Here is a 16,249-nt window from a genome sequence, read left to right as displayed (position 1 = left end):
TGATTTGTGCTTTGGAACCAGCATTTCATGTTTGCAGAATTCCTTTGTATTTATTGCAGCTGACACTGCGAATGAGTTCACTGTTCCACAGGTGTGGTTTCCCTTCAGTTCTGCAGACAAGTAATCAATCTGTCGACGACAACAAAGAAGATCAACGTACAGGAACTCAAGAGTTGGACATACATATTTCTTATTTATAGATTATCCTATGTAGTTATAGGGTTAATTATAGATTATCTTATTTAGTTATCTTTCTTTAGTATTCTGGTTTCTATGTTTTAAAAAATTACATTGGCCTCAATATAATTACGAAAGTGAATTATTTAGGTTCATTTATTCTAACGATGTCAGTTTTATCAATGGAAATACGAAAATAAAGAGTAAAAATATAATTTTAATGTTTCGGTGATGGCGGACAGTAGCGCCATTGGCGTTGATGCTGACACGGTTGACGTTCTGTCATTGCGGAATCGAAGTCCGCTGTCAAAGCCATCGTGAAGATCCGTCGCTTATCGAAGCAGGACTTGGAGATGTAAGCCCCCCTCGTCAACGTCGATGTCGTGCCCCTCCTTACCACTTGCCTCCTCAACCACTACCACCATCACTTGTCTGCGACCTAGGAGAATGTCATTGTTGCCCTCCTCAATCTCTCCATCTCTACTAGCGAGGTGCTCAGGTGCACCTCAAGCATCCTTGACACCCTAATCATCGCCCTTCGCCTCCTCTCCCTTGTCGCCATCCAATAATCCTTTACAGCAGTGCCTCCGTTTTGCTCTTCCCCCTCGTGCTCACCTCATTATCATCATTGGCCAGAGCCCTCCTGGCTCAACATAAACTTGGGCTCATTCTATGCCATCGACATGTCGGTAGTTGTCGAGCTAGGCCAAAGACACAGAAGGAGATGAGACTGGTGTCAACGTAAAGATTGAGTAACAAGTCCTCATACTATAGCTAGGAGCGATAGCGGGGTGAGCACAAGGGGGAAGAGCAAGGCAAAGGCGCTACTATAAAGGGTTGCAGTGGCATACTGGACGACGATGGGGGAGGAGATGAAGGGCAATGACAAGGGCATCCATGATACTTGGGGTGCACATAAGCACCTCGCGGGCAGAGATGGACATGTTAAGGAGGGCAACGACAACATTCTCCTAGGCCGCGAACGAGTGGTGATAGTTGAGGAGGCGAGTGATAAACAGGGGCACGACTGTCACGGACTTAGCTGGTTTTGCCTAAATCGTGCGGTACCCTTGTGTGTCCGTCCGCAAAAGTCAATCTCCCCGAAGCCTCCCCTGGTCCCTTAAGACCCACAAAAGAGAAAACGGGTTATAGAAAATGACTCACTCGGGATCCACAAGCAAACATTCTAGGAAACACTTCATAGACAATGCAAATTACAAACAAACTTTACAAGCTCTGAAATAGTTACATAACAAAGTGTCAAAATGGTCCATTACAGACCGAACTAAAATGGGACTATTAAGCCTTCGACTGTCCCTTTACATGCTAGGCAAAGAATTAACATACCAAAAGATACGGACATACATAAGCATCAAACATCATGTTTCGAAGTTTGTCCGTGACACGACGTCGACAACATCTGATAGGGCGTGCATCTCCGAATCTTACTTTGATAGATGACGGATCTCCGCAATAACTTCAATAGTGAACTTTGATTCCATGACGATAAAGCGCTGATACAAATAAAGAGCGACGAAAGGATTACTCAACAACTGTACACTAGTGGCACCATTATCTATTATCATCGAAACATTAAAATTATCTTTTTATCTTTTATTTTCATTGATAAAACTGATACCGTTAAAGTAAATGAACATAAATGTTTCTCTTTCGTAACTATAAGGATGCTAATATAATTTTTTAAAATATAAAAATTAAAATATTAAAAATAACTACCTACGGTAATGCCAAATAACAGAAAACAAAAAAATTCCAAATACCGAAATGACATAAACAATTGCTATACTATTTAATGCTTTTGTAGCAAACGTTGTATGATTGGTACCACAAGAAGATGCTATAGGAAGAACAAGGTGATCGTCCAATGAAAAGTTGAAACGACCGGTACCAATGAATGAAAGCATCGATATTGCCTGGAAATGTCTTTGAGTAAATATTCTCGTGGGAGAAGTTCTGCAGTCTCCCAATTCAATCCATCGAATAAAGCAGAAGCCACTCTTGCTTTGTAATAATAGTTTCGTCCTGCGGAGCACTAAGGCCTGCTCTCTAACCTAACCTCCTCGAGCACTAATGCAGCTTCATTCCACTTGCTCCCCTGTCTGTCTCTTCATGGGACCGATAGTTGAACCAGAACCCCTATTTATCTCTAAACTTCAGATTAAAAGCTGTGCCTCACACAGACGAGATCATCCAGTCTGTTCCCGTCCATTTTGTAAAGAGAAACGCGACCCATCTGGGCATAATGTTTTTGTGCTTCCTTTCTTAAGCTCTCATGTGGCAGGAGCTCCCACTTACTGTAATTTGACTTGCTGCGAGCCTCAGCCATGTCGGGAGATCCTGATACTGGTCCATCTCGGTCTACCGTACCCCATACCTTGCAATTACCAAAGGGTCCCAAATCACCTTCTTGGCCAGTTTTTTCTCTTTTCAAACGCAACGCAGCCATGTGAGCACTTGTTATGATTTCTTTGCCTGGCACATCAGACCAATCCTGCTTCCTCGGAGCTCTCATAGGAGAATGGATCCTGATGACCTACATGGACAACAATGTGGAAAGTTAGTAAACTATGCGCGGGCCAATCGAGTGTCGCACGAAGGTCTTTACACCGAGGCACTCCAGCAGTTGATAATAAGCCCTTCCTTGCAATGGATTGTGCCCCTTCCTGGGAGTCGAGAAGTACCGTGTCCTAGAAGAAACAAATATGAAGCATAAAATGTTTTTTGTATGAGAATCAAACTTACGATACGGTGATCAGAAATTTCAGCAATGTGCGATGATATCTTAAAGACTCTTAAGCAGATGCAATAAGCTATTATCATGCAAAGATTTCGAGCCTTCCAATCTGTACGGACATAATTATGGATGTCTAAGAAATAGAGACAAACACGAGGTCCAATTAAAATAAACCTAGTAGAACTATGATAGACATGGTAAAAAATGGCTGGTTGTTGATTTGCATGGTGATACTGAATTAGGTAGACATTCGCTCTTAGAAATATACTGACCATTCTGTATAGCCGGGATCCACCGTAAAACCATATATATCAACAATGTCACACATGGAGAGAGCCAATTCTATGGACTTCATTCCGGTTCCCTTAGCACCCCTTCTTAAGACGATACCTTGGAAAAGATAAACAGGATTTGGAAGTTCCTGCATTGGAGGCAATACAACCCTATTAGATTTTACTATAAAAAGAATATATTGTATATAAATAAAATTTCTAAAGATGCCCACCATAGTGCACAAAAACAACTAATAATAAGGGCCGGTGACATTAAACGATCACCTTTATCTTTGCATTGAAATCTCTGTGTGTTACGCTCTTGATTATAAGCACCTCATCAGCTGCAATTTTCATATACAGATGCAAAATAATTACTTTACGTTAACCTAAGAGAATAATAATGACTACTCAAGATTTGTTAAGACTTAACATGTGAACCGTTAAAAAGATAATATCCATAAATACTTCATAGAGAACAGAAGTAATACATCAAGACTTGCATATGACCAATTCTTGTATGTATATGCCTTAAATAATATATCTGTCAAAATTTTCTATCCTAAGAGAGGAATCCAATGACTATGTGGAACAGCATGCCAACAAACATATAACAATAACATCTTACAATGCCACAGTATATGGCAATTGTAGCCAAGTAGAAAATAAATTATTCACTGAAATATTAGAAGCTCGCAATTTGACTATAGTTCTACCTTATCAAATAATTCCCTGAACAATTCGCCATACTCTTAAGTCGAATAATTCAAAATTGTTGGATAATTATTCAGTTACTCATAAATTTAACAATTGGTTCCATAGAATCATTTAGGACTATTTGAGAAGTTTTTGGAAGCTGCAAAATTATATGCTAATCTTTTAGTAGCATTAAATTTCTTTTTCCTTCGCATACAGTTTTGCATATATAGAATCATGCCTTCTCTACATTTTTTCACTTCTTTCTTATTAAACATCTAACCAAGTTGATTCCATAATTTTGCTAAATTTGTCCAAAGTTTTTTGGTTTTAATCTCAGGCCTGTTATTGACCAATGAACTTATGTCCACGGACAGTAGAAAAACATATTAATAATTCATTTCCTCAAGTTATATGTCCATATTTGAACTGTATTTGACCCTAGATAGTCTATCATGAGCTCCTGTCTGTTAACACATTCTTATTCAGTAAGCTGATGGCGCGCCAAGTGCAGATCACATATTCAAGAATCACCATATGCACCCAAATTCTGCTTTGACAGCTATTCTTTTATGCACTGAAGAAGGTCACTGTATGTCTAAATCAGTATGAAAACAGAACATTTTTTGTTCTTATTAAATTTTCATATCATTAGAACCAAAGTACAATAATGGCAACAAAATTACTTGCAGATGCTCTAAGATGTAGATTTTGCGAAATTCAGAGTTGAGAATTTCACGAGCAATATGATCAAAAACTTATCAAGCTTAATCAGGCCCTTACGCTATACATTGCAGAGAGTCAGACATCACCTACAAAAACACTTGGCAAATTCAACTTGGCATTAAAAACATAAAGAACTTTAACTTGCACATATGATTTTCATAGAGCAAAAATCTTAACATTCTTACAAAACAATATTGTTTGTGATTAACATGCCTAGGCTTTATCAAATACAATTATTAGCAGCTTTAGAGATGTTAATGCATCTGATGACAGTAATTTTTGTATATGTAGCCAGAATCTTACAAGATCCATCGAGAATAGCAACCATGTTACGAGCAGCGCCTCTTACAACTAGGCGAAAGTCCCTTTTCAGTCCAACATGTTTGGCATATTTCTGCAGAAGGACAAATAAAGATTAGTTGGTAATCACAGGATGTAGATCCAAACTATTCGTAAGCTTCTGCTTCTGAGGCCTGGTGAAGTGCTCAATCTGGGAGATATCAAGTCAGATGGATCTGCCTAACATGATGGTGTCTACATCGCCAGGAAACTGACAATGTGAACAGGACTGTAGATAAAAACTTATTACTAAGTGATGCAGTGTAGCTAATAGTAATTGCGTTATGGAGGCCAATCAAACAATAGACAAGGTGGCTTAGGTATCAATAAGGGAGTATTTTCAGTTTTACAACAATATAATGCCTGTGAGATTTGTTTAGCAACAAAAACATTCAGAAAACATCTATATGACACAATAAAAACAAGAAAACAGGATGCTTTGAATCCACCAAGATATATGTATGAGGTCTGTAAGTATGGGCACATCTTAAAATTTTTTGAAAACTAATGCATCTTGAATCTAGCATTTCTCTGATAAGTTGTATCACTTGTATACACTGGTATTGAGAACTCCATCAAGGCCAGAAAGTGAACAGTATATTTTGGATGCTGAACTATATTATTGAACCAGGCCTTGGAGACAAAGTCTGGAACCAAGCGTTGTTAGGTCCTTAAAGAAGCTGTCATTTCAATAAACTATCATTTAAGTGTCAGATAAAACCAGAAATTTCAAACTACTTTTCTTTCTGAATACATATAAGAAAATATAGAAAGAATCTCAGAAATATGAAGCTGAAATTGCTAAGCCTCAAACATAAATAAATAGTTACAGTCATACATATAGATCAAACAAAAATAATCAACACACTCTACCTCATTAACAGGAGCCTCATTATCTCGAAAGACTGCATCATGCCCATCAATCTCCAGTCCAAATTCTGTTTTTAAGAGATCCCCAGAATTCCCAACCACTGCACATGTCCGAAACTGCTGGGGATGGAAGGGAGGCTTTGCAGGTAATATCAAGTTTAGATGCTCCTCACAAATAGAGCGATTATAACATTTATCTGCACCCCTAAAAACAAGATAACATATGGAAGCTCTTATTGAGTCACCTTGAGCACTAAATCACAAAAGAAAGCCTTGCACACATGGTAACTCACAACTGTGCAATTCTTTTTGCAGCATAATCTAACCATCCATCCGGTCGTACATCTAGGTATTCCCTTGTCAAGACCGTAGTCATGTTACGATACTGGTGAAATTTTGGTCTTTAGTGCATAACATGGAAAACAAATTGATAATTTATTGAAAGGAATCGAACCTGTTCCCATAGAAGAATGGCTTCACAGACATCATATTTATACTCCAGTGGCTCAAAAATTTTAAACTGTGCATTATACTGCAAAAATAGAGAATAAGGTTGAATCTGAGACAGGTTCTTTAACGAAAGTATATTTCATACAAATGAAAGAAAATGACATGTTATAATCCTGGAAAAAGCAGATCGTAGAGCTTGACCCATGTACTATTTGTGCCTTCAGGAAATTTAAGGACCAATTTACAGTGGTCAATGATGTCTGCGGTAAGGCCAAGTCCTCTGCTTGCCTAGAGAAAGTTCCACGGTCAGTACCAACTAAAACAGGCTGAATTTATATATTTCAATGTTAAATAAGAACAGATTCTAATTGTATAATAGAATGTAAAAAAGGTCGATGCATATGTGTGAAGATGTAGATGACCAATACAAGCAAATTTATTGATGGATATGACAATCAATTTGATACATTATGAGCATAAAAGCATTACATTTTGCAATAATCAGATTTGCTTTTATCCTCCTAGACTCCTAGATGTTGATTAGAATACGAGATGCTAACTAATCTTTATGATTAACTTTCAACACAAATAAATATTTAAAATTCTAAAACATAGTATTGCTACGAATAAATATCCAGAAACAAGTTTGGAGTCAAACAACTTTATTTCTTCATCATTAAAATCTTCATTTAGTACATTTGGTGCATGGACAACTGTTTTGTGATGGTAGAAACTAAAACAATGTATCAAAAGTGATATTTTAAGTCAAGCAGCTATAACTAGTGGTGAATATAGCCCAAGAAAGAAACACCTTAAGGTAACTGGGTCACTGGGCAAAGTAATCCTTACTGCCTTTTCTCTTGAATCATTGTGATGCACACTGCATAGGTCATCCAGGCACAACAATAAACTCTGAACCATGCCCTTAGATTTTGCTGCTAGATGTCATAGAACTTGAGGGACGTCAGATCCATTCAAGGGCCCAGCCCATCTAGTGTGCATCATGACCAGGTAAACCATGTACAGGGGCAGATCTATTAATCTGAACAGTAGTTTGTAAAAGAAAAACAGTTTGTCGAACATCAGGAAATTATCTTGTTTGAAACCAAGCGCTCAAGCTATACCTTAAAGAATGCATCAACTCAAGGCTGTGAAGCCTTCTCCAGATTGACTAGTTCCACCGGGAGCACTGTTGACACAAATGGCTTCTACCTGCACAAACTTAAGAGGGCTTTTTGGTGCTGCTAAGCTCATTAAAACGGAAGTTGTCTTTATCACTTACACTTCAGTTTCCTTCAGCCTGATTCTTCATTAGTAAAAATCTTCAGTGGACAGACAAATGTCCACAACTTAGAGTCAAGAAAAAGTGAACCTATCTAAAAAGCCAAAAATTTATTTGCTTCTCTTCTTACGTGTTTTCATTTTTATATTTTCATGCATATTCTATCTTCTAAGATAATCTAAATAATCATTTATTCTCTAATTTGCTTCAAAACTCAAAGTAATTTTAATGATAGAGCTTTACCTCTACGACTTAGATTGACTTATAAGATCCTGATAGCCATCAGCTTGGACTTAAACATTTTGGGCTTGACTCAATGAGTTAATGGGTTAATCACTACATCATGCTGCATCGTGACAAATCATATCAAGGTTGACCAGTACTAAGCATAGTGAGGGACTTGAGTACGTAAGTGCTACTTGTGGATGAGATAGAGAACAAGTCACGATTCAAAGCCACCACTGAGTTAGGTCTCATGTGCACCATGCCAAAGTCCAATTCTGGGATATATTGGATCTTGACGAGGACGTCAAGCCATTAAGTCGGGAAGATTATAACACCTCAATTTTCTCTCACATCGAAAGTAGATTAAGACTTAGATTGACTTATAAAAGTATGATGGATCTACCATTAATTGATGTCTAAACATTTTGGGTTTAGACTTAACAAGCTGATTGCTTAATTATTCAAACTAGCAAATGTTGTCTAAAGAGCATTATTTACTATAATCAACATGCTATAAGCAACTTCAAGAAAGAATCAAGCATGTATATTAATTTGCTATTGCAGATGCTTTTTGATAAGAATAAATGTATATATCTAACCAATAGATTTCAAAGATTGAACAAGTAGTTATGTGTAATTAGCTTGAAACATCTATATAAAGCTAACCTACTCTTGAAACCTACAACTTATCTATACAACATAACATATGTTACTGTAGCAAGAATCTATGATAGCTTGAGCTTTAGGGCTAATTACAAATTAGCTCCCGAAGTTAGATCTCTTTAGCATCCCGGTCCCTAGACTTAAAAAATTTATATTGGAATCCCTATACATATAAAAGCATTTAACTCCATTTACCCTAACACCGTCAGCTTTACCGACGGAAGATACAACACATGACAATACATACAGGAATGACACGAAAACAATGGGCAAAAAGGTAATTTCAACATCCCAATTATGTTTTCTTTTGTTATGCCATAATTAAAACTTCTTAATCGACTGTTGTAATAATGGCGACCGACAGTGCCACCGAGGGCTGCGGGTGGCTATTGTGGTGATGGTCAACGAGAACGACGTAGGGATGTCTACAGAGACGGTAGGGTGGAATCTTGGAGGTGGAGTTGAGGAACTTCTGTAACTTCTTGCGGGGGGAGGAGGAGGATGAGGAGGGAGAGCGACAGCGGGGGGTAAGACAAAGGGAGAGGGGGAAGAGGACGAGGATGATGGTCGCACCGATGCATATGTAAAACGGTGCCGACGCAGATGCATAGTATGATGACGAGGATGATGGTTGCTCTGCTCTGCATCTGCGTCGGTGCCGATGTAAATGCAGAGCGACGCTCATCCTTCTTCCTCCCTTCCTCGATCCCTTATCCTTCTTCTCCCTTTCGTCGCCTGTATCTACGTTGACGTCGACGCAGATGCAAGGCGATGCAGAGTAGAAACCACATATGTCGACGCTCTACATCTACGTCGTTTGCATTTGCATCAGCGCCAACGCAAATGCAGGCCGATGCAGAGCAGAAGTCGTAGATGTCGACGTAGATGTCGATGGTTTGCATCTGCGTTGGCACCAATTTGCATCTGCGTTGACACTGGCGTAGATGCAGGGCAATGCAAAGCAGAAGCAATAGATCTAGAGCACAGCGACACCGCTATGCATCTACGTCGACGTCGCCATCATCCTCGTCCTCTTCCTCCTCTCTCTTTGGCTCATCTCCCGCCGTCACTCTCCCTCCTCTTCCTCCTCCAGCGCGGCTCTACATCTGCATCAGCGAGACGCAAGGCTTTGCCTCACCTCTCGCCGACACACATGTAGAGCAATGTCGACACACATACAAAGTAGCAACGACAGAAATGCCTTGCTTGAGACGTTGAAATTATCTTTCTGTCCATCATTTTCGTATCGTTCCTACACATGCTGTCACGTGCTATATCTTCCGTCGGTAAAGCTGATGAAATCAGAGTAAATAAGGTTAAATATTTTACTTTCATTACTATAAAGATTTTAAAATAAATTTTCTAAGTCCGGGGACTGAAATGCTAAAGAGGTCTCCCTACATTAAATAATTTATAATTAGGCAATCTTAAGAAAGCAAGAGGTGTTCACCCAAAACTTAAAATCCTCTAGAAATTGAGAACCAAAGCTAATAGAACAAAATGACACTCTTTAAGCCCTAAGGGAACTTAAATACTCTTTGATATTTCCATCTTATATAAAACCACCTGACGACAATGATGCAATTGGACATGAGTATAGACGGCATTCGTCAAATCCACCACCAAAGAGAAGCGGAGAAGAGACCAAGATGAGCATACCACGCATTGCTGAACGCGGGACTGGAAATCTGACAGGATCCGAATCTCCTCGCCGTCGATAAGCGATTTACGGCTTCCTGGAAACCAAGAAACAGGTAGAACATCAAGAACGAGAAGGGATCGAGCGGTTAGAGCTCCACCTTACTTCTCGTCGCAGCGGCGGCTCACGGATGAAGAAAGAGGAGGACTGAATGGCGACGACGATAGCGGCGAAGACTAGGGCGGCGAGGAGGAGGACGAAGACGGCGGCAGGTCGCCGGATCGGAACGGAGGTCTTCGCGGTTCTCATCTTTCCGGGACGCCGAGATCGGGTCGGCCGGGACCGTGTCGAATCGCGTCCACCGCGTCGGCTAGTTCAAATGTTTGTGCGAGCGAGGACCTCGATACAGTGGTTTAAATAAATAAATACGTGGTCGGCCCTATATGTATACGATTGGACGGTTCTGATGAAATAGTAAATAGCGGGGGCCACCGTGAAGGTCCATGAAAGCCGTTCATTCACCAGATCCACACGATGGTACAATGTCGCGTCAGATAAACCAGTCGCGAACAAAAGCCGATCCCGAAGATGATCTGTGTTTTGTTGCGCGGAGAACTCTAGTGGGCCCGATAGCAGTGTCCAATCCGAAGGGGAAGAGAAGGTGAGCAGGATAGGAAAGACTTTTGACGGACACCCGGTTACTGGAATCACCTCAAGAACCCATCTTGTGAGTGAACGGGCAACAGTGGGCCCCGTCCACGCCATGTGGGTACGCCGATGAGTGTCATTCTCACGTCAATCAATACAAAACACGTATCTTATAAGAAAAATATCAAAGAGGTATACACATCAAAATAAGGAAAGTAAAGACACAGAGAAGCAATTGAAGCATCCCAACATAAAGCTGGACAACACATGTTATGCAAGATAAAACTCTAAACCTGCAAGAATTGGAGGAGACATGGACAAATAGGAAGCAAGGATCAGAACACAGAAGCAAAATGCATTCGTCAGGATTTCAAATCAAACACCAATCTACCAAGAGTGTTCAAACGTTATTACAAATCTGCAAGTAGTAATAACTCATAATTTCCTTAAGACAGGAAGCAAACTTATGCGCAGAGAAAGAAGAACATTGTCTGACCTAATGCATTCACCAACCTGCATGTTCTTCAATTCATGTAGAATTAAGGGAAGGTGCCATGTGATGTCGAGTACATATGATCAGTACACAGCAATAAAAGACATCAAAACAGACCCTATCCAAAGCTTCCCATCCTTCTCCTCCACTTCGCTGACTGCTTTAACCACCTTGCCTTCCTTGTCCTCCAAAGTCTCCAGTAGATCCCCATTAGGGCCGTACTTAATGATCAACGCATGAAGTCTGCCTCCAACCAGCATAAAATAGTGATATTTGACCGGAATAGGGAGCTTCAGAAAAAATTTCCTCAACTTGCTATGATCAGCCATAAGATGTGCATATGTAGAATGACGACAATGAATCGCCACCCAGAATTCACCCTTCTCATTAGTCCTCACATTATCCGGGAATCCAGGGAGGTATGCAAAAACATCCAATGTTCCTGCCTTTTCTCCCTTCAGCCAGTATCTATTCAACCTACACTTGCAAGTGCATGCTTGTCTGATTCAATTTACACAAGGAAATGATGAATAAGAAGATGTGGAGACCAACCTGAGACGTGATCCTTCACAGAACAAAAGGAATGATCCATCCTTGCTTAGCGTCACACCATTGGGGAATTGAAGGCCCCGATGAAGGACAATTGTTTCTTTTGTAACCGGGTTGTATTTTAAAAGCCTACCAGAAGGTTCTCCAGAAAATATTAGTTGCATGAAGTTCCTGAAAGCACATACAAAGTTTATCTTTTCTGCTTTTAAATAATTTTGAACAAATAAATCCTGACAGAAAGTGAAGCCTAGCATGTCGATATATGTCTAGAACAAACTGACATATTTTCTCTAATTATGTAGTTATGCCATGCAAGTATGTAGAGAAATTCACTAGAGCAAGTAACAGAACAGTTCCACAGAGCAGACATCATTGCAAGAAAGAATAGCACATAACCATTCACTGATTCATATTCACCGGTGGTGGAAGACAAATAACAGTTATTTTCGCATTGAACTAGTAAATTTGGGACTTCGATTACGAAGGAAAGAATAACTGCTTTTTCTATCTTTTTATGGAACGTAAAAACATACGATGATCATAAAATTATTATTTCCCTGTGGAGGAAAGAATGATTGCCTTTTCATTTTAATTCATAAAAACTGGAACCAAATTGTAGATCATAACATAATGGTGTTTGCTTATTTCATATTTACCTTAGGAGGGGATTCCATTAACTAGCATTTAATAGTTGATGACAGAAATGAGAAAGCAAAACCCCTCCACTAGTTGAAAAGAATGCTAAACATCAAAATAAGGAAGATCGTTTTCGGTAAGGACTAACCAAATCCGATGTTATACAGTGTACACTATTGCATACTGTCTGTCAAAAGGTGTTAATGTTTAGTAGTAATGCTCAGAACCAGTTCACATATTTAGAGGTCAATATGTTAGGTAATACACCTAAATCAACCATTATGAAAATGGTAATTCAGTGATGTAGAGCCGATGCTGAGCTCAGCTTTCCAAGCAAGGAAGTTCATTTCTGTGTCTAGAGCCAGTGATGCCTACAAGGCAAGAAACCTTACTGTAATACTGAGGCCCATGCTCTTCAAAACTCAAAAGCAACTACTACATGCCACTATCATCTCATTGATGTTTCATAAAAGCTGTTATAGCACTACAATATCTTGTTTTGCATAACTACTTTTCTACTTGTTTATCTCTGTAACTTTGCAGTCGTGTAAAATCTGTAAATATCTGCTTAATGAATCTCAAAACTATAAATCCAATAGAGATTGCCAAGATACCTTACTAGACAGCACAAGAGATGCACTCACTGAATGATTGATTATATCTATTCTCCCAATATTTTTGTCCTATGTAAAAAGTGGGATCTGTGACTTAGGTAGTGGAAGATAAGAATATGAAGCATGATAACAGGCAAACATTTGTTAGTAAAGGTGTGGGAGGAGAGTTATCGGTAATTGTGTTAATTTGCACGGCCACTATGGTATAAAGTCAAGGTAGGCAATACCGAATGATACCGCCCGTATGTATCGGTCCAATGGCATACCGGTACGCGGACCGCCCGCTACCGGGCAAAACGAAAAATAATTATATATATATATATATATATTAGAAAAAGGCAACGTTCGGCGACGTCGAAACTCCGGTACGGTATGAAATTGCAGACCTTAGTATAAACAAACAGCAAGGTGCCATTAGAAGTTGGATATGTAAGATCATTATTTCTCAACATCATTGAGAAGATTCCTAATTTAGTGCTTGAATAAAGGAATCTGTTCCTCATGCATACCAAACCAGATTTAGAACGAACTTCAGTCAAACATGCAGGGATCAGGAGTATGGTGATGGATTCTTTGGATAGAACTGAACAGATGAAACTTCCATACTGAAAGCAACAATTGCAAAGAATTCAACAGTCCATCTCTTGACCTCAATGCTGTGAGTGGTCCATAGTCTCTGTCCAGTTCTTTTTCTCTTTTGTTTATGTTTTTACTTTTGTTTTAATTTTACTTCAATTATACTCTAATGAATCATTTCAATCTCCATAATGGGACTTCCCTCCAGATTTTATCCAAAAATAAACTCAAAGAAAATTCTGATGTCAGTTGGGAGTTACATGCTGATATACAAGCGCTTAAACAAAGACATTGAGATTAAAAGACTGACCAGAGTTGAATGCTAAAACATAAGGGGAAAAAACAACAAAATCCAGCTACAAATAAAATGTATAAAACTAAGTTGACTAGATTATCCGTGGTTAAACACATTTACACTATAATTCGGTAATCCTGATTTATAATCTGAACATCAAGCACCAATGCAGTGTGATTCCACTACGAATGGATGCTAATACTAAGAATGGGAACAATTACAGGAAAATATTCTCAAGGTATTCGATGTAAACTTCAATAAGCATAGAAGGCTATCATAGGAGGAACATCAATTATAATTTTAGTACAATCTACTGAGGTTACATGGGATCATAATCTTTTCCATACGTTAACAGGTTGATAGCAATCAAAGCAAAAAATAGCAACATTGATTTTATCAAGTAAATGAAGTGTTAGAAGTTTGACGAAAGGTACCTCCTCTGGTAGTTAGTGCTGCTGTCTGTGAAATAAACATTACCTTCCTCATCTATGTCCAAGTCATTCGTGAAATTAAATGGCACTCCCTCTGCTTCTGTGGTTAGTGGTGCAGCCAGGCCACCTTGCGGGCCTACTTTGAGCAAGCCAAAATAGGCATCAGCAATGTACAGGTCTCCGGTCCTTTTATCGAATCGAAGACCTAATGGTCGTCCACAGATATGTTCATTCTTTAAGTAACTAAAAAGTGACGGATTCAGGTTACATATTTCTGACCTACAATCAACAAACAATGAGAACAATCAACAAAGTTTTCAGGCTAAAACTATAAAAGGCTACCACATTTTGCAGAGAGATATCTATCTTCTGTTTGTATGTAAAATGATGCAATGTACAAGTCTGCTTCACGGATAGACAGTCCTAGCCAAGCAGATCGTTCAATCCAGACATTCATTTCTTATGCAGTGACCCCGGAGTCCAAAATGGATATCGTTTGTTAAATCTCTGAATTCTCCTAGAAACAGGTTATCTAGAAATTGTAGTGGACACCATACAGATTGCTTATAAGAGGCAATAGGTACAAATTTAATAACTAAACCTCATGTAAACCAGACCATCTGCAAAATACAACCCTTCCTGTTGTTCACAAAATGATCTAAAACTATAATCCTTCTTTTTTCAAGAAATTGTCTACTTTTGCTAATATTTCTTGTTTCAGTAAACCAATAGGACTACTTCTGGTAATTTCCAGTCGAGAAAGAAGACATGAAGTAGTAAAATTGTTACTTCGTATGGGTAACAATAGCTTCATTGCAATCAGGAGCACATCAATTTGGCCCAGACCAACAAAACTAAGAAAAAAGTCGATATTTACTGTGTCGCTATGTCTAAGCATTAGAATCAAAGCCATCAGCAAAAAAGATTACATATTTTGCGTCTGGAGATCAACGGTAGGTCAAACGATGTAGCCAGAATTTCCTCTGTGCATCTCTTTTCTATTCGTCAATACAACGAATTGAAAGGAGATGCAAAGAGGAAGGAGAGAGAGAGAGAGAGAGAGAGAGAAAGTCTGGTCCACCTCGAGACTGAAGTGTCCTTCCTCGTTACTTGCAAGCATAGAATCCAAAACTCTCGAAAGGCATACTTTCTACTAGTCATTGTAAAGTAGGAAGACATCAAAAAGCACCAAGCGAAATCGAAAACCCAACCTACCTGTTGGGGGAAGTGTAGGCGAAGTCAACCCACGACTCCCCGTTCCAGAAGAGCACCCGGCCATCGGCGACGCCGGTGTAGGGCCCGCGACCCCGCGGGTCGAAGGCGATGCTCTCCGGGCCCTGCACCTGGTTAAGGAACCTGACCTCCGCTCCCCGGAGCCGATCCTCCGGGTCCCGCACGGCGGGGAACTCCGACCATGGCAGCAGCTCGACCGGGTACGTCTCGAATCCGGGGAACTTCACCATTGGGCTGTGGCCGAGAGGGTCCAACCCGCAGTAGACCGCTGCGGCGATGACTAATCCAGCGAGGACGACGGCCGACGGCCCCATCGGCGGGTCTTGCTCTCCTCAGGCTCGTAATCCGGCGGCGGTGGAGGCTCCGGGTACGGGCTTCAGCGATCGACACTTTCGAATTCTGTCGTCGTGTCCTCTCCGCCATTATTTATTGATGACGGAGTAGTTGGAGGGCGTTGTTCGGTTCGCTTGGGACCGGCGACATAAATGATGACGATGAATAATAATAATAATAATAATAATACTAATAATACTAATAATAATAATAATACTAATAATAATTGATGATGAATAATAATAATAATAATAATAATAATAGAAATAAAAATATATGACAATATAATGTATATTTTGTGTTATATTTTAGGGTATGGATCAGATCAAAGTGTAGTTTGATGGGTT

General features: G+C 39.6%; 2 protein-coding genes across 6 annotated transcripts; both read right to left on the bottom strand.

Moving 5' to 3' along the window:
- Positions 1-1,452: 1,452 nt before the first annotated feature.
- Positions 1,453-10,491, bottom strand: LOC135634782 (sialyltransferase-like protein 5). 5 transcript variants are annotated; one of them, XR_010495445.1, is made up of 12 exons: positions 10,260-10,491; positions 10,115-10,191; positions 6,495-6,573; positions 6,290-6,367; positions 6,129-6,220; positions 5,839-6,040; positions 4,930-5,020; positions 3,490-3,548; positions 3,205-3,353; positions 2,804-2,885; positions 2,087-2,731; positions 1,453-1,691 (listed from the first exon to the last, which is right to left on the bottom strand). XR_010495445.1 is itself a non-coding variant. In XM_065145381.1 (11 exons), exons 1-11 carry the CDS (start codon positions 10,401-10,403, stop codon positions 2,357-2,359), a joined length of 1,428 nt encoding a protein of 475 aa, XP_065001453.1. In that variant the 5' UTR covers positions 10,404-10,491; the 3' UTR covers positions 1,964-2,356. The 5 variants fall into 5 exon arrangements, 4 of the variants coding, with proteins under 4 accessions (XP_065001453.1, XP_065001471.1, XP_065001464.1 ...); XM_065145381.1 differs by lacking the exon at positions 1,453-1,691 and having other exon boundaries at positions 1,964-2,731; XM_065145399.1 differs by lacking the exons at positions 1,453-1,691; positions 10,115-10,191; positions 10,260-10,491 and adding an exon at positions 7,135-7,650 and having other exon boundaries at positions 1,964-2,731.
- A 589-nt stretch (positions 10,492-11,080) lies between these two features.
- Positions 11,081-16,001, bottom strand: LOC135634779 (protein STRICTOSIDINE SYNTHASE-LIKE 3-like). Its single transcript, XM_065145369.1, has 4 exons — positions 15,552-16,001; positions 14,340-14,615; positions 11,788-11,955; positions 11,081-11,712 (listed from the first exon to the last, which is right to left on the bottom strand). The coding sequence occupies exons 1-4, from the start codon at positions 15,881-15,883 to the stop codon at positions 11,319-11,321; spliced, it is 1,170 nt and encodes a 389-aa protein (XP_065001441.1). The 5' UTR covers positions 15,884-16,001; the 3' UTR covers positions 11,081-11,318.
- Positions 16,002-16,249: the final 248 nt, after the last annotated feature.

Source organism: Musa acuminata, chromosome BXJ1-3 (assembly GCF_036884655.1).
Source record: "Musa acuminata AAA Group cultivar baxijiao chromosome BXJ1-3, Cavendish_Baxijiao_AAA, whole genome shotgun sequence".
In the NCBI taxonomy this organism is placed as follows: Eukaryota; Viridiplantae; Streptophyta; class Magnoliopsida; order Zingiberales; family Musaceae; genus Musa; species Musa acuminata.
Note: the sequence above shows the minus strand (reverse complement) of the source record. Positions and strands in the feature narration are given on the sequence as shown.

What these genes read in the sequence shown, in the direction of transcription:
- LOC135634779 (XM_065145369.1), bottom strand. Translation starts at nt 15,883, where the DNA reads ATGGGGCCGTCGGCCGTCGTCCTCGCTGGATTAGTCATCGCCGCAGCG. An exon ending in AGCACTAACTACCAGAGGAG is followed by an intron (nt 11,956 to 14,339) that starts GTACCTTTCGTC and finishes ATGTGCTTTCAG; the next exon opens with GAACTTCATGCAACTAATAT. An exon ending in TGTGAAGGATCACGTCTCAG is followed by an intron (nt 11,713 to 11,787) that starts GTTGGTCTCCAC and finishes TTGCAAGTGTAG; the next exon opens with GTTGAATAGATACTGGCTGA.
- LOC135634782 (XM_065145381.1), bottom strand. Translation starts at nt 10,403, where the DNA reads ATGAGAACCGCGAAGACCTCCGTTCCGATCCGGCGACCTGCCGCCGTC. An exon ending in AGCCGCCGCTGCGACGAGAA is followed by an intron (nt 10,192 to 10,259) that starts GTAAGGTGGAGC and finishes CTTGGTTTCCAG; the next exon opens with GAAGCCGTAAATCGCTTATC. An exon ending in ATGAGGCTCCTGTTAATGAG is followed by an intron (nt 5,021 to 5,838) that starts GTAGAGTGTGTT and finishes GTCCTTCTGCAG; the next exon opens with AAATATGCCAAACATGTTGG.